General features: G+C 40.6%; 2 protein-coding genes across 9 annotated transcripts in view; one reads left to right on the forward strand and one right to left on the reverse strand.

The window, feature by feature from the left end:
• LOC309340386 (uncharacterized protein) overlaps nt 1–16,502 on the forward strand; it is a 280,887-nt gene that overhangs the window by 219,419 nt on the left and 44,966 nt on the right. For all 3 annotated transcript variants that reach the window (XR_014155954.1, XR_014155955.1, XM_081859157.1), the window contains one exon: nt 12,103–12,261. Coding sequence is in view for 1 of the 3 variants with exons in the window: in XM_081859157.1 (XP_081715283.1) it covers nt 12,103–12,261 (159 nt within the window). In the remaining 2 variants the exon portion in view is untranslated. The remainder of the gene's footprint in view (nt 1–12,102; nt 12,262–16,502) is intronic.
• Nucleotides 9,273–16,502, reverse strand: part of PHEX (phosphate regulating endopeptidase X-linked) — a gene marked incomplete at its 5' end in the record, with an annotated part of 103,752 nt that continues 96,522 nt past the window's right edge. For all 6 annotated transcript variants that reach the window (XM_081859068.1, XM_081859065.1, XM_081859069.1 and 3 more), the window contains 4 exons: nt 9,273–11,121; nt 14,553–14,629; nt 16,070–16,174; nt 16,340–16,405. In XM_081859068.1, coding sequence (XP_081715194.1) covers nt 11,019–11,121; nt 14,553–14,629; nt 16,070–16,174; nt 16,340–16,405 — 351 coding nt within the window. In that variant the 3' untranslated portion in view covers nt 9,273–11,018. The remainder of the gene's footprint in view (nt 11,122–14,552; nt 14,630–16,069; nt 16,175–16,339; nt 16,406–16,502) is intronic.

A 16,502-nucleotide genomic window follows, 5' to 3' on the forward strand; every position in this document is an offset into this window, starting at 1 on the left:
AATTCCTAGAGTTATTCAAAGCATTCTAAAGTTTTTATATGGGGACACTGTTCTTTTAAATATTGTCTATAGATCTCTCATTCCCTTTTAAATCTGAGTCGGTCGATCTCTGATCTTTTCCATCATGTCTGCTAGTTCCATGTATTCAAGCGTTTTTACTTGCCACTCCTCTTTTGATGGAATTTTATCTCCTTTCCACCCCTTGGCAATCATCATCCTCGCTGCCCTTGTTGCTTACAAAAAGATCCTTCTTTTCCCACTTGGGATGTCTGATGCCATTATGCCTAAGAGGAAGGCTTCCGGTTTTTTATTGAACGTTATTTTGAACAGTTTTTAAAAATTCATTATATATAGACTTCCAGGTTAGCGCGAACGGCTAATGGCGGATTCCCTCCGAGCTCCGGAGGGAATCGGCTCTACTGAGGACGGGTCTTGCCGTGCCGGCGACACGGGGACCCTCAGAAACCGCAGGCGCGGAAGCCTGCGGACTTGGTGACTCGGTGGGCACCTTAAGCGCCCTCCCCGACCCACGAAGAGCCTTTTTAAAGGCTGCGGAGAGGGTACGGAGAGTGGCGTGGTGCTGAGAGTAGACCGCTACCTCAGTGGAGTGAAGCCGCAAGCCATGGCCGGAGAGCGCTGATTTTCTTCCCAAAATTTGGACTGGATAACAAAGGACCCGTGAGTAGTGGAATTTGGACTTTAAAAATTTTATCCTGTGAATTCGGCACGATCGGGGGATGTGTTAAAGGGAAGTCCGCACCCCCTCTACTTATAGACGATTTAAAGCAAGGAACGGAGAATTAAGGCGGAATGAATACTGTTTTGATGATTTAATAAGTTTTTCACAAATTTGATAGAAGAAGATTTTGTGCTGGAGAGAAAGGGAATTTTGGAACTTTGTGTGTAATCCCCCCCAAAAACCCGGGAGTGTCCTATTTGGGTGCCGGAGGAAGAAGTGAAAGGAGTTTGACAGCTGTCAAAGAAGCTGTCAAACGGGCGGACAAAGTAAAGAATTTTGTTATTTAACAATTCTTGGAATTAAAGCTGATACATTTGGACTGAGGCGATTGGAAACAAAGTATTGATAATAACAAAGTAACAGATTATTGGAAAAGGACTACTAAATAACTGAAAGCCCCCTAGGGGGAATTAGTGACATTACAATGGCTGCAGAGGGAAAATTACTGGCGGAGATAGAAAAAATGTTCTTTCTCGTGGGAATCCTGCAGGAGCAGAGTATGGCTTTGAGTAAAGTTTTTATGACCTTGAATTCTGAAACAAACAACTCTGCTGAATGCACAAAGGAGACGCATGATAAAAACTCTGCAGCTGAGCAGGAAGAGATACCTTTGGAATTGACAGAGAAGAAAGAAGGAGTTCAGACACTACAAGTGGAAAATACCAACCAGGAATCTGCATTGTTAGAGTATGAGCAAGAAGACCTTTGGATTACAAACCTGCGAAAGATGAGAAAGAAGAAGAGAGAAGTCCCTGGAGTACTTGGAATATTAAAACTAAAAAGAATAAAGCAACATGATTGGGACTTTCCTCTTGAGTATGGAAAACTAGACGGTCTTTCGCAGCAAACACTCTTTAACATTCTGGATGAAAGAAAATATGATGTGACTCTGACTGAACTCCTTCGGGGTCTTAGGACCAACAAAGAGGACTACCAACATAGTTGGCAGAGAGGGACTGACAGAGAATCAGACGCCTCGGACGTGAGGAATCCGGGCTAAGAACTATTTTTTGTTTGTTTTTTTGGACATTTGTCTGGGAAGGGACAGAAACCGGGGCAGGGGGGGGAGAGAATAGAACTATAAAATGTTATGCTTTGTTTTACTTGGTCAATGTGACCTATAATTAATATAATTAAAGGGAAAATTTGTGGAGGGGAAGTTAGATCGACCTTAAAAAAAAAGAAATTAATGATTATAAGAGAATTGGATAAGTTGAATATATATAAACAAAAAGAATTTAATTTTTAAAAACAATATGAATATCTTTAAGAGGTTAGGTAAGAACTTGCTGAATTAATTTTGGAACTGGGATGTAAGAGGAGGGGGTGGGGGGAAGTCAATGAAAGTGGGTAAAGAAAATTAGGGTATGTAATTGTATTTGTGTGTTTGTGTGTTCTTGTCTTTGTGTGTGTGTTTGTTGTTATAAAATGTAAAAACCCAATAAAAATTATTTTTTAAAAAATAAAAATAAAAATTCATTATATATAAGTTCCAAAAGCTCTTTATTTTTTGCAACCCCACCACATGTGGTACATCATTCCCTCTAACTCTCTACGCCTTCAGCATAAATTTGAGTTGGTTCTGTACATTTTGGACAGTTTGCTGGGGGTGATGTGCCACCTGTTTAGCATCTTCATAAAGTAAAACTTTAAGATGGGCTTTTTAATGGCATCAAATAAATACTTTCAATTTGCATTCAATTCCTTCAAAACTGATATATTGATAATGGACTCACTCTATGATTTATTATTAGTAGTAGTAATAAAATAATAATACCTTTATTGTCCATGTACAACCTATGTACAATGAAATTAACTGCAGTAGTAGTAGTAAGGGGGAACAGTCGGGTATTATTTAATGTGGCAATTTCATGGGTAGCTTGTCTTCCTTGCTATTCTAGATGAACTATGATCACAACTAATAGGCAAGAAGTCAGTGGCTCAAATGCAGGAAAGATGTGTTACTTTTGAGCTGCAGAGCCTCTCACTTCCATGCTAATAAAATGGCATTGTAGGAGATGTCAAGTAACTATGGCAAGCTTCTCTTCAAGTGCATTTCCCATTAAAAGGCTGACAAAAATGGTCTACGAGAAGTCATCATCTTACTCAAGTGAAACAGACATGTTGCCAATTGAGAGGGTGCCTTGGACAGCAGCTTATAGTAAAATGGTTTGGGGGGTAGGGAGAGGCACAGCTGGCTCCTGTGGTAGAATAATATGGAAAACTATTTCCCACCACTGCATTTCCATGTTGAATGTTTGCCTGTTCAAGGCAAAGGGAAATAAAGATGGCAATGGCTAGCCAGATAAGGTGCATTGTCTTTAAGAAGCACAATGGGGACCTGCAACAAAATACTGCAGTATATCCTCATCTGCAAACAGGAACGCTCCTGCTCAGGGTTCCAGTCAGTCATGGCTTCATCAGAAATGTGGTAAACCATAAGGGGCTCAAGCAGGCCCCGCCCATTTCTGTTCTGACACCCAGCGTTCTGAGGCTACTAAGTTTGCTCAGTTTTCAGCATGTTGTTTTGCCCCAGGGCTTCTTTAATAGGTTATTTTGTACTTCTATAACCACTGGAGTTTCACCGAGCATGCTTATACCTTCTCCTTGTTTCCTGGCTCTTTCTGATGCTGCGCCTCCATCTGAGTTTGCTATTAGAGTGATCTGTGGACAGGTATGGGAATGACTATTTACAATCAGTTTTCATTAAATGACAATAGGTAATATTTCCCCCAAAATGTTATTTAGGTATACCATCTGAATAGTAAATAAAGAAATAGATATAGTACTCCTACATCATTTGCCTCAATCCAGAGGAATATTTCAGGCCCAGAAGTTTAAGTGTGTTTTAACTAGAATGGTTTCCTCACTTATTTTAACAAAGGTAGGAATTTTCCCTTGAACACTTTCTTTGCTGTGAAAATTTTACTGCCCTTCTTTAAAATGAATGGTGGTTCCGTGTGCAAACTGCAGGATCTATTTATTTAAATAAGCATGTAAGAACCTCTAAATTTGAGGTGATTTGATGCAAGAAAGTTGGGTGTGACTAACAGCCTAATACTGTTTATATTTACAGTGGAACCTCAGGTTACAGACGCTTCAGGTTACAGATGCTTCAGGTTACAGACTCCACTAACCCAGAAATAGTACCTCGGGTTAAGAACTTCAGGATGAGAACAGAAATCGTGCTCTGGCGGCACAACTGAGCGGGAGGCCCCATTAGCTCAAGTGGTACCTCAGGTTAAGAACAGTTTCAGGTTAAGAACAGACCTCCAGAACGAATTAAGTTCTTAACCCGAGGTACCACTGTACTTGAAAGCAAGCCACATTTTTTTCAATGAAATTTGCTTCTAATGTGACATGTTTAGAATTACTTGCTAACTCTCATTGAAATCTCATTCACTATCATGGAAAAATTAAAAACCAGTTTAACTTCTTCTTTAGGATGAAATCTGCAAGCATAGCAGCCCCTCCAAAGTAGATAAAGCTTATAACATTAGGTTATTGTGCTGGGTACTTTTCATGTTTCTTAAAGGAATCATCTATAAGTTTTGTTATTTGTTTTTAAATTTGGTTTGGCAGAATTGGATGAAATTTGCACACTTGTTACTTCTTCTAAAGGAATGAATCCTACCAAGCTTCAGATGGCTAGATGCAGCAGTTTCCCCACAAGGGCACTATTTACAGTCTGGGGATGGTTCAAGAAAGGATTCACTTAATCTCCCCTACTTTTTGTGAGCAATTTGAATGAAAAATGAGTGAGGAGCCTCTAGGTGAGAAACCTGTCAAATTGCAGGTAATTGGTCTTATGCTGGGCACCTTTAAAGTCGATGGGAGAAGAATACTAAAAGAGACTCGCTTCCCTCCCTGTGGTTTTGTCGATTTAATTATGAAAAGGGGCATGCATAATAAAGGTACCCCATGGAAAGTAACTTGCAAAATTTCAGGAGGATTCATGCAAGGGCTAGGGAGTTATGATAAATGGAGGGGGTGGAGCTTCAGGCTTGTGTTCTGCTGAATTAGCACCAAAAGCTGATTTGACTGGGCATGTTGGCACAGAAGTGGATGTTCTAAGCAAGCCCCACTAGCAGAAAGAGTGCAGAACAAACAAGAACTAGGTGAAACAGTCACCTTTAGGGAAGGGATATTGAAATAGTGTTATTGGTAAAGGTAAAGGTAAATGGACCCCTGACCATTAGGTCCAGTCGTGGCCGACTCTGGGGTTGTGGCGCTCATCTCGCTTTATTGGCCGAGGGAGCTGGCGTACAGCTTCCGGGTCATGTGGCCAGCATGACTAAGCCACTTCTGGTGAACCAGAGCAGCGCACGGAAACGCCGTTTACCTTCCCGCTGGAGTGGTACCTATTTATCTACTTGCACTTTGACGTGCTTTCGAACGGCAGGAGCAGGGACCAAGCAACGGGAGCTCACCCCGTCGCGGGGATTTGAACTGCCAACCTTCTGATCAGCAAGTCCTAGGCTCTGTGGTTTAACCCACAGCGCCACCCACGTCCCCAGTGTTATTGGAGACCATGGTAAAATCATTGCCTCTTATTAAAAGCCTGACCTGTCAGTCACAAGAGAGTTGTCCTTCCTCCACTATGACATTTGTTATTGCGGTAAGCCCTGGGAGCAATATTTCAGTTTTTTAAAGCACACTGCCTACAGAGTTTCTACTCTATCCAAATCTCTAAATCACCCTGCATCACTTTAGAGATCCCTGCTTTAGTTCAGGGTGCTTTGCAGAGCTCTAGCTCTGGCTCCGGCAAGCCCTGAATCTGAGGTAGTTTTCAGATCAGGGTTCAGGAGTCACCTGATGCACATCTCCAACAAATACACAAAGAGAAAGCCAAATCAAATATTTAGCGACCATTTTCTACAATGGGACCGATAATCCTACATAAAAGCACTGACCTATGTCCAATTATGTTTCCCCCACACACACCTTCTCCAAAGCAGCTGGAAAAGCCATTACACCTGATGGCAATCAAAAGGAAGCAGCAGTGCTGATCCGACTAATATTTAGAAAATCTTTCATTAAATGATTTAACTGGGTAAAGACTAAAAAAATTGCTTCTCTTTCAAAAGAACTGCATGGCAGGATTTTAATTAAAGTGAATTAATATGGTATTTTCATTAATAATGCAGTGAAAAAGAACAAATCATGTGAAGGGAATTTAAGGAGGAAAAATACCCCTCAATTCTCTCCTTGCCCGACTGATTCTCACTTTTCTTCCATAACCCCTTTTGTTACTCAGTGTAAATAGTTGATTAAAAATCCCCTAAAGTATTAACAGATGAGTAGCCTTACAGAATTATTCTGAAATATATCTTCTCTCATGTTAATCATTTTTTGAGCTGCTTGGTTTTTGCCTATTCATTTTCTTGCCTTCTGAAAAACCATATTGTTGACCCTATAAGAACAAAGACAGCAGTCCTAGACCCACTTACCTGGGAGTAACACATGTATTGTAGGAGCACAGATAACGAACTTTTTCCACAGTGTATATCTAGCAATGGGCTATTAGCTATGCATCTCCATATTCAGGAAAACAGGTGTCCAGCCAGTGCATAGGGTGTGATGGAAATGAAGATATATATCTGCATTCTGCACATAGAGAGCTAATTCTGTGTGCAGTTCTCACTAGTTGATTGGGACGTTTGCCTTACTTTGCTCTTGAAGATATTCAGAACCCATTTTCACATTTTCTCTGCCTTCCCTTTGAGCTAAACCTGAGCTTTCCCCCATGTCTTAAGTCAATATTCTATTGGCAGCGCAGCCTGCCCAAAAGGCAATCTCCCTTTCCCTGAGTCAGCAGATCTACTTAAGCTTTCTCTTCAATGCTTATTGTTAGATGGAAACTTCAACAGATTGTTGAGATAGGTCCTTAGCCCCCTTAGTCTATGACATCATCCATTTCAAAGGGCTTCCTCTCTTGATAAGAAGGGAGTTTAATCAATGTGGCTGTCTGGAGACAGCCTTCTGGCCTTTTGACTGCTTGACTGACCAGTTTCCATGGATACCTGCTACTGACAGCCTTGGCCCAGCTGAGACACAGACATAATTTTGCTTTCCATGAACAATGAAACTAAATCCTTAGGTCACAAGTAACTCAAGACCAATCCATGGAGGAGAGGGCTATTGAGGGCTACTCGCATGGTAGCTTTTTCCACGCCACCCTCTCTGAGCTGCTTTATTGGGCTGGGATCATTTTCAGAAGGCCATTCCGGTGGGGTAACCCAAAAGGCGCAATTCTAATTCAGGTTCAGTTGTTGGCAATGTTTCAACATCCACTTCTTTATTTCTCCAGGCTTTTGGTTATTAACTGTGCCTTTTGGCAGAGTTTATTGTCTGCTGCATTGTTTTTTAAAGGTTGCCTTTTATAACCTTAATGGCTATATTATAATATTTGCATTGTGTTTCAAGATTGCTGCTAGCTGTCCTGGGCTCCATAGAAATAAATAAGAGAGGAAAATATAGAGCATGTAAAAATATCCCAATCCACAATACAATCATTTAAACAAAATGGTACTGTAGGAGTTAAGGTTAAAATCGGATGCATAGTTCTACTCCTTACATTCGGTACGATTGTAGACTAATTAATATCATATATGCATCATTTCTGAGATCAGAGATTCTCATGTAACATGTTGCCTTGCTTCTTTTTAACTGCAAGCTTTGATAATATATTGAATAGGACCTATGCTTTGGTTAGGATGATCACTGGGGAATCTAAAATGTCTTATTTTAAATTGGATTAAGTGGTTTGATTAGCGAAACAGGCTCCTACTGCAGGAGTTTTGAAGAACGGCTATGTTCTATTTTTGAAGGCGGAAAACGAGAGCCATTTTGCTGGTGTACATTTTCCCAATGTGCCACTGTAATCTTCGGTAACTCCAGTTCCTACAATTAGAAACATCTTTTAAAAAATAAATATGCACTAACATGATGTGAAGCTGAGGGGAAAGGTGAATAGCTCAAAAACAAGAGCTGTGTGGATATGTGAGCAGCTGTTCAAATCAAAAGCACTTTGCAGTACAGTCAAACCTTGGAAGTCAAATGGAATCAGTTCCGGAAATCTGTTTGACTTCCAAAGCATTTGACTTCCAAATCGCGGCTTCTGATTGGCTGCACGAAGGTCCTGCAGCCAATCGGAAGCCATGGAAGCCCTATCGGACGTTCGGCTTCCAAAAGAACGTTCAAGAACTGGAAGTCACTTCTGGGTTTCAATCGTTTGGGAGCCAAAACATCCAATTCCAGGGTGTTTGACAACCAAGGTACAACTGTATTGCAAAGGTTTAGAGGTGCAGTTCTGTACTATAAAGCAGGAGTTCCCAAACTGTGGACTCTGATCCCCCAGTGGTTCACAAGCTTCATTCAGGTGCTCTGTGGCAATGCGTGGCAGGTCTGAGAAGAACGCTTACAGTTTGAATCAATATAAAAAAGAAACAAAAATGCAATTAAAAAGCATATGGCATCTAGAACTCTGCAATTGTTGCATGAGTAGGCAGGATGATAAGCACTTCAGAAATTTTCAAGTGGTCGGTGCGGAAAATAAGTTTAGAAACCACTGCCGTTGATATTTTCCACAGAGATGGTATTAACAATTGTAAGCGGTACAGCCAACGCATGAAGTTAACATTGTTGTTGTTAAAGTTTGTGATTGGCCACCCATAGTGCATTCCTATACATACATGCTTAGAAGTCCCATCGTGCTCAGTGCCGCTTACTCCTAGATAAATGTGAATAGGAATGCAGCCTTAAACTTTCCCCCATTGAAATGATTGGCAAAGCCACCATTATTTCTTCAGTGTCATGAAATGAGCAGACCTCATAGAATAAACAAACTATAACAGAAACGTCAGGTGCATGTTGAGAATCTATTGGAAAAGTCCATTTGAGTTGATTTAAAATTCTGAGCAAATGGATGCGTAAATGGGTCTTATGTGTGAACATATCAGAATCTGTGCTAGGCATTTGGTAAAGTAATAGCAGCCATAGGAAAAGATAATGATTTCAGAGGAAGCATACTGCAAAACATTTAAATGCATCCTTGTATTTGGAACCTGAATGCTATCCCAACATAAGTTCCATGTATTATTGCTGTGCATACACATCAGGGAAACTCCTACAAACAAACAAAAACCCTCTTCTAAAGCTCAATTTTTAAATTGGACAAGGCAGAAGGCCTTGTTGGGCACCAAGACGAGTATTGAAGCACAGTGCCCATGCTGCCACATTGGGGGTCCTAGTCTTAGCTTCTGATGCAGCTGCATGGGCAACTGAGTACAACTGTGTGTGTATGTCATATATTCTTCCTGTTCACCCATGACACATAAAACAATAACATTGAGAATGGCCCTGCAACAGTTATTTGTTTCTTATTTTAGACTTGTGTACTCTGCCTCCCCCACCCCCCCGCCATGAACTCAAAGCGGTTTACACCATGAAAACACACATAGGAATATATCCACTATAAAACTACACACACTCCATAAAAATGAATATCGCAAGAGATGACTGAGTCATGGTATTCTGGAAAGCTTTTATTATATTATATAGTTTACAAAATCCCTCTACTTCAACAAATTAGCAATCATTTCCATTCCCTTAAAAATAAATGCGCAAAAAAAAATTGTATACAACAATCATTCAGAACACATATGTTTTAATCCTGTACTATTTATTCCTGAAGTAGTTATGTAACAATGACAAAAATGGCAGGAAAAATGAGAAGCCGGCTACAACTCTTTAATCCTTTACATTGCCTTCAGCAGCAAGAGTGCTGCTCCTTTCACAGTGCACCTACAATAGTCTGAGTATATGTAAAGGCAATCCTAATTATGTTTACTCAGAGGTAATTCCTGTTATTGAATTCAATGGGGGTTACTGTCAAATAAGTGGGGTTAGGATTGCAGCCTAACCCATAGCTCCTATTTGAAATCAATGGGACAAGTTATTTGTGACTTAATCCCATTGATTTCAGTGGAAACTTAAGTGCAACTAACTTTGTCTACATCCAGCCCTGACTATATATATGTGCCTAAACCACTGCAGGTGCAACCAAACCCCTAAAGAATGCTGGTCTCTAGGGTGCATTCCTGAATCTGAACTATACATTTCACAGTTCTTTTACTTAATGAGTTTAACATCCAGGATCTACAACCAATGGGCAGAATCAGCATGGTTACAGGAAAGATCAGAAAGGGGAGTCAGATATTTGCTTTCTGCTGTTATAGCAGTGGTTCCCTGCTGAAGAGAGAAATCTGCTTTTGCTTTCGTCCTAGTTCCTATATGCAGTAAGACATTATCAGCCAAAGTTTGAGCAGAGGGGGATGACTGAAAGTTATGGGGTGGGAGGGGTAAGAATTGAAATTAGAGAAGCGAACAAGAAAGAATTCCTCTTTCCTTTCTGGTTTTAGTAACTGTTTTTGCCTCAGACTTAGAATTAAGATTTATGTACTCTTACACATTCTTCTGCCTAGAGGAATGTGGAAATAGTGCTAGCATACAATATGCATATCTGCATTCCAGGAAGGACTAAACACAGGAAGGCTATACCTGAAGTCCAGACCAGATCATCACATGCATCTTTTATCACCAGGGAAGAAACAGCTCAGAGGGTTAGTGGAATTTTGAACAGGAAAAACAGCAGAGTAGGAAAGGATAAAGCAGCCACATTTTAATCTTCTCTTCCTTTACCTCAAATTCTCAAAGCTATTATTGATCAAGGGGAAAAAATAATGAAAATATATGTGACAGGAAGTTTTGGATGTTTTCCCTCCACTTTAAACAGCATCATGGCCACCACACCAAGTTTGTCCACTATGGTCTTCTGTAAAGCGCAAGTGTGCCATTTAAACCTTGTTAACTTAAGCCTGCAATATCACTACACTTACATGTGAGTAAAGCCCAATGAATATAGTGGGACAAGCTTCGGAATAAAGATACATAGAGATAAACCTGCTTAAATCACAGAGTAGAGTGTATTTATGAAAATAACCCATAAGAAACTATCCATCTGCATACATTTCTCTGAAAAGATCTGCCCTTTTTTATACTCTATATTTTGAATAGTTTCTATAACCTGAACAAGCAATTAAATCGTAGATCTGGGCAGGTCACCCACAGATATCAGGGCACACGAAACAAAAAATCTGGTCCCTGGTTGGCCAAGGCTGTTCTGAAGCAGTGGTAGCTCATTAACAGTTTGGAGCTGTCCCAATAAGGGAGTGATTCCAGCAGGTGACTTCTTCAACATAGGACACTGGAGAGATCGCTACCAAACCCGACAGGAGTCTCCACCTCGATTCATTGTTGTTGATTCTGGGCAGCTGAAAGCTTTCTGGAACTCCTCAAAATTACTCATAGCACCAATAACTCTGCAGGGGAGGGAGAAAAGAAAAATAAGTGGACTCTTCTCCAGACTTTTGGAGATGTTGTTTCTTCAGATTCATGAGGTATCCAGTTTGGATACTGTGTTCAATCATAGCTTGAATGGGATGCAACTGTGTTGATCTATATATTATATGTACAGGGTGAGTCCTTTAAAAGAGGCCCCATGGATACAGAGTACACATGTTCCACGGGGCCTCTTTTAAAAGACTCACCCTGCATATGTTATATACATGTTTATCTATGAGAATGCCATTGCCCACTCAACCACTTCAATCTGCTGAACTGGCACTGTTACAGGTCCCCCGTAATGCCCATTCTGTGTGGCTAAAAAATTGATATTTTAGTTTCTTCACTGTACATTTTTATTTAGACTCGCTTACCCAGATATGTAGAATGTTGGTGAGTGTTTTCATCTGTTTTTCATTTATGGCTAATTTTATTTTTTTGCATGTTTCAAATATTTATTTATTTTTGCCAAAAAAAAATATCTCTTTGTAAACCACTTTAAGAATATTTACAGCCAAGCAGTGTATAATATGTGTGTGTGTGTGTACACACACACACATATATGCAGCAGTAAGTATACCCAATTAAAAAAAAATCTCCTGACAGCTGAAAAGTAATGCAACTTTTAGCTTTTAATTAGAAATGCAAACAATCTTGCAGAGAACTGCTCCAATATAAACTTCTAAAGTGCAGCAGGAACCTCCCAACACAGCATGTAATAAAAACAATTTAAAATGCACAAATCCTGCATGCTTGAGTGGTGGTCCAAGCTGATGCGTGAGCCAGGTTGCTTCATGGAAGGGCCACCTCTGTCAGGAGTATTTAGCTTTTACCCATTCTATATTCATAGGGGAAGTTTATGCAATGATTTGTTGTTGTTTTTTAAAGAGAGCATTTGCATAGAGAGAGCCCCAGCAACTACAGTTAGCTATCCTAACACCTGAGTTTTGTCAAAACAGAAGAACACCATCCTGTTCTCACATGGGCCAACCAGATGCCTGTGGGAAACCAGCAAGCAGGACCGGAACACAAGAGCATTCTCTCCTTCTGCTGTTTCAAGCAACTGGCATTCAGAAGATTGGGGCCTCTCATCATGGAGTCCGAGGACAGCCATCATGGTTAGTAAACGTCAAATCCTTGAATTTGGCTTATCCTTTATTCAAGATCACAAGCTGCAACATTCCCTCATAGAGGAGTTGCTCCACCCCTTGGGTCATTTGGGTTGCCCTTTTCTGAACCTTTTCTAACTCTACAATATCCTTTTTGAGGCATCCAGACCTGTACACAGTATTCAGGGCCGGATTTAGGTTTGAGGAGGCCCTACGCTACTGAAGGTAATGGGGCCCTTTATATGTCCAGCCGTCCTTTGTCACTGTTTTTTGTGTTGAATATATGCGACATGGTAATTTATAGACCTAATAGGTATCTAAAGCCATTTGCACATAACAAATAGGAGCCTACACAACACAAAACACTGTTGCTGTATGTAGGTTTTATTTTATTTTTTATCTTATATTTTGGAAATGTACATCCAGGTGTTTTTTCCCTTTAAATTTTTTGGGGCCCCCAAGAGAGTGGGGCCCTAAGCTATAGCTTGTTTAGCTTATATGTAAATCCGGCACTGACAGTATTCCAAATGCAGTCATATCTTATATGTAGGCTTTATATCCGTGGCTTTATTTTCAATTGCTTTCCTAATGTTCTCTAGCACGGAATTTGCCTTTCTCGCAGCTGCCACTCATAGGTCAGTATCTTCATTAAGCTATCAGCTATAGCCCCAAGGTCTCATTCATCCAACCACTAGTTGGAATCCATAGAAAAAAGGCAGCAGGGTCTTCCCAGTAGCATTCATTGTTAAATGTACATTTTAGCTACCTTTTATTAATCTGCTTCCTAAAGTAAACAACACTAATATTGTCAATCACCTTTTGAACCACACTTTAGACATGTGCTTAATCATACTTGTTACCCCTTGTCTGAACTGCCTTCAGATCAGCAATCTCATCTTGGCGATGAGGTGACCAGAACTGCGCACAATATTCTTGACGAGGGCACATTGCTAATTGGTCTAATGGCATTATAATCCTCTCTTGTGTTATGCATTGATATCCGGCTTGTTCATTGCCTGAGGCAGCATATTAAACAAGGATCTCAACAGTAGTGCCCCTAATTTTAGCCTGATCTTTTCCCCTGAGTTATTAACGTTATTACCTACATAATAGTGATTTCTATGTGCTTAATTTAAATTACACTGTGGGTTCATTCAGTCTAAGACCCACTCAGAACAGACCCACTGAAATGACCAAGTTAAATTTCAGTGGGTCTACTCTGAGTAATACCTAGTTGAATTGTGTTGGTTCAGTGCTAAACTCTTATTGCAGGAATTATAGCTCAGTCAGTAGAGCATATGACTCAATCTCAGGTTCATGAGTTTGAACCCCACATTGGGCAAACAATACCTGCATTGCAGGGGGTTAGAATGGCCCTCATGGTTTCTTCCAATTCTATGATTATTCTATTAATTTTCTAATCTCAAAAGGTAGTATATCCCCATTTTAACCATTCTGATGTTTCTCTTTCATCCTCAAATTGTGGTAAATGGGCATTTTAGAAATTTAAGAACATAGGAAGATCTTCCCCTTACTCTGCAACCACTAAATATGTTCTCCGTTTCCTCCCAACCTCCTGGAGCAGATTTAGGAAGGGTGGGCATTGGGAGAGGAGAAAAGTGCCATTGCACAAGCTGAAACCTTTGCACTGACAGAACCACTTCCGACCAGTGAGTTTTCCTCCTCCCTTACTCTGCAATGGCCCAATGAGAAACCTGTGCACCTATGCATATACCCATGAGGACAGGAGAAAATATTTCATGTCCTACGGAGACCCCTCTGCGCCCCGGAAGTATGTGTTTGCAGGGCTCCGAATTGAGTCAAGTTTATATTTGGGTGTTGAATGATTTGATGATAAAAAAATAAACTTTACTGTGGAACACCTGTTGGATGTATAATACTACATTTGGAATGGGTAAGGGCACAAAACCAGAACATGTGCTCATAAATTCAACATCAAACAGGTAAGTGCTTGGTTGCTGAAGAGAAAAAGAAATACTATATTGGATACCAACTTTCTTTTTATCAGCAGAACAGAGTTCACATTTATGGATCAGGTTGTTTCTGCCTCCCACTTTGCTCTGTGGCCCATTGTTTGCCCTCCCTGATATGGGTTGGAAAGGGTTGGAAACTGGGTGCAATAAGGGGGGGGGTGTGCTGGAAAGCTGAAAGGAATTGCACTCTCCCTTGTGAATGGAGGACCAACATAGGATCCAACCCATGATGTTTTCATCTACTCTATTAAATACCCCAATGGATAGTGTTACTATTGTGGGGTAGAGAGACACACTTTAAAATACCTGAACTGAGGAGGGCTGTGGGCTCCAGTGTAGATTTGCTCTCTTGCACCTTCTGGTCTAAAGGCATTGCATCTCACCTAAGATTTAAAAACAGCAACAAGAAGCCAGTGAATTTATCTCTACCTAAAATCCTCAATATAGTTCATTTATTTCTTTTATTTTAAATATTACTCAACCAATCTTCACCAAAAGATTCCAGAGTCATATACGTAAACAGTTGTGGGCTCCAAACATTTTTTTCCAGCACTTTATTTTCACATGGAAGATTTTTCCGTAAGTTTTCTGTTCCGTAAGTTCATAAATTGCAATGCATTGGATGCCAACTGCAAATGCAACCTAGGCTATTTAGCTTTGTTTACTAAATACAAGTAAAATAAACATACTAAATTAGATCACTCTAGGACACCAGGAAATGTTCAAATGCTAACTGAAAAGTTTCCCGTGCACAGTTAAGGAATTTCCCTCTTCATTTTTTCAAGGAAAACACACATTACTGGTACAAAAATATGAATAAAACTATTCACGTGCCATCAATACGATGTAAAGATAAACCAATCAAGGTAGAGAATAAGGCAAGAGGCAATCAAAACACTAAAAATTAAAAAGCATTTAAATCAATCTGTTTACAACTGGTATTGTCGGACCAGACAGGTGCGAACAGAACAGTGTCAGCTAAAATATTCAAGAGCAGCCTTGTACACACTTATACATGCCCATGTAACTGTACAAGAGAGTTGAACTTCCTGTGAATGAGGACAGAGTCATGGGGCAGAGCTGCCTCATGAGCCTGCTGGAAGCAACATCACTGCCACTTAACTGGGAGCAGGGAGAGGCAAGGAAGAGGCCATGTCAGAGCTGTGCACAGGTGGGAGCATCAAATTGGCTCCACTACAATCAGGAAGCCATGAACAAGCTGTCATGGCTCCAGGTCATGTTTGGACCAAAACAAACCATGATCCTCCATTTTGGCTTAACGCTAAGCCAGGGTTCTGTTACTCTCACAGGACGAACAAAGCAAGAGCCATGGTAGGCCCATCAATTACTGTTTACTATGAAGTGCAATTGGGAAAGGTGGAGGGCACAATTGGGAAAGGTGGAGGGCACAAGGAGAAGGGGACGACAGAGGACAAGATGGTTGGACAGTGCTCTTGAAGCTACCAGCATGAGTTTGACCAAACTGTGGGAGGCAATGGAAGACAGGAGTGCCTGACGTGCTCTGGTCCAGGGGGTCACGAAGAGTCGGACATGATTAAATGACTAAACAACAACAACAACAACATGAAGTGCAAAGTCAGCCGATCTCTGAGTAGGTATGGTTTGTGCTTATAAAGGAGAAGGCAGGAAGTGAGAGAAAGAGAAGGAAAAGAGATGGCAGCTTGCTCCCCCCAGATCTACACTCCAAGAAAAGCTGTGAATTAAGAAAGTTCTTTTTGTAATCAAGCAGAATTGTCTATTCACCACTAAGCGAGCAGCTAAATACACACATCCATTCTGAAAGGGCATCTTGTACTACTCACGTGAGCATAACTTAGAAAGAAGAGCTGATTGTGGGTGAAGTCAATGCCTGGTAATAGGGCCTCTTCCTCTCCTTGTCTCTTTTCTTTGATCCACTTCCTATAGGCCTGATGAGAAGCACAATGAACACATTTAACTAGGTGCAAATTTCATCAACCCTTGTTACTCAATGTGGGGAGAGAGAGAGAGAGAGAGTGTGTGTGTGTGTGTGTGTGAGAGAGAGAGAGAGAGAGAGAGAGAGAGAGCGCTTAGAAGCAAAAAGAGCTGCTTACCCTGAAAGCCTCTCGCAAACCTCCATTATCTGCAATGTTTTCTGCCAAAGTCCTTTTTCCTTTGACCTGGTGGAAGGAAAGAATATCAAGAATCCAAATTGTTTATATTTGTAAATTGATTAGAAGTCACTTTGGAAATTAAGAGGTGCATAAAATAAAATAA

Source organism: Podarcis erhardii (assembly GCF_964252035.2).
Source record: "Podarcis erhardii genome assembly, chromosome: 4".
In the NCBI taxonomy this organism is placed as follows: domain Eukaryota; kingdom Metazoa; phylum Chordata; class Lepidosauria; order Squamata; family Lacertidae; genus Podarcis; species Podarcis erhardii.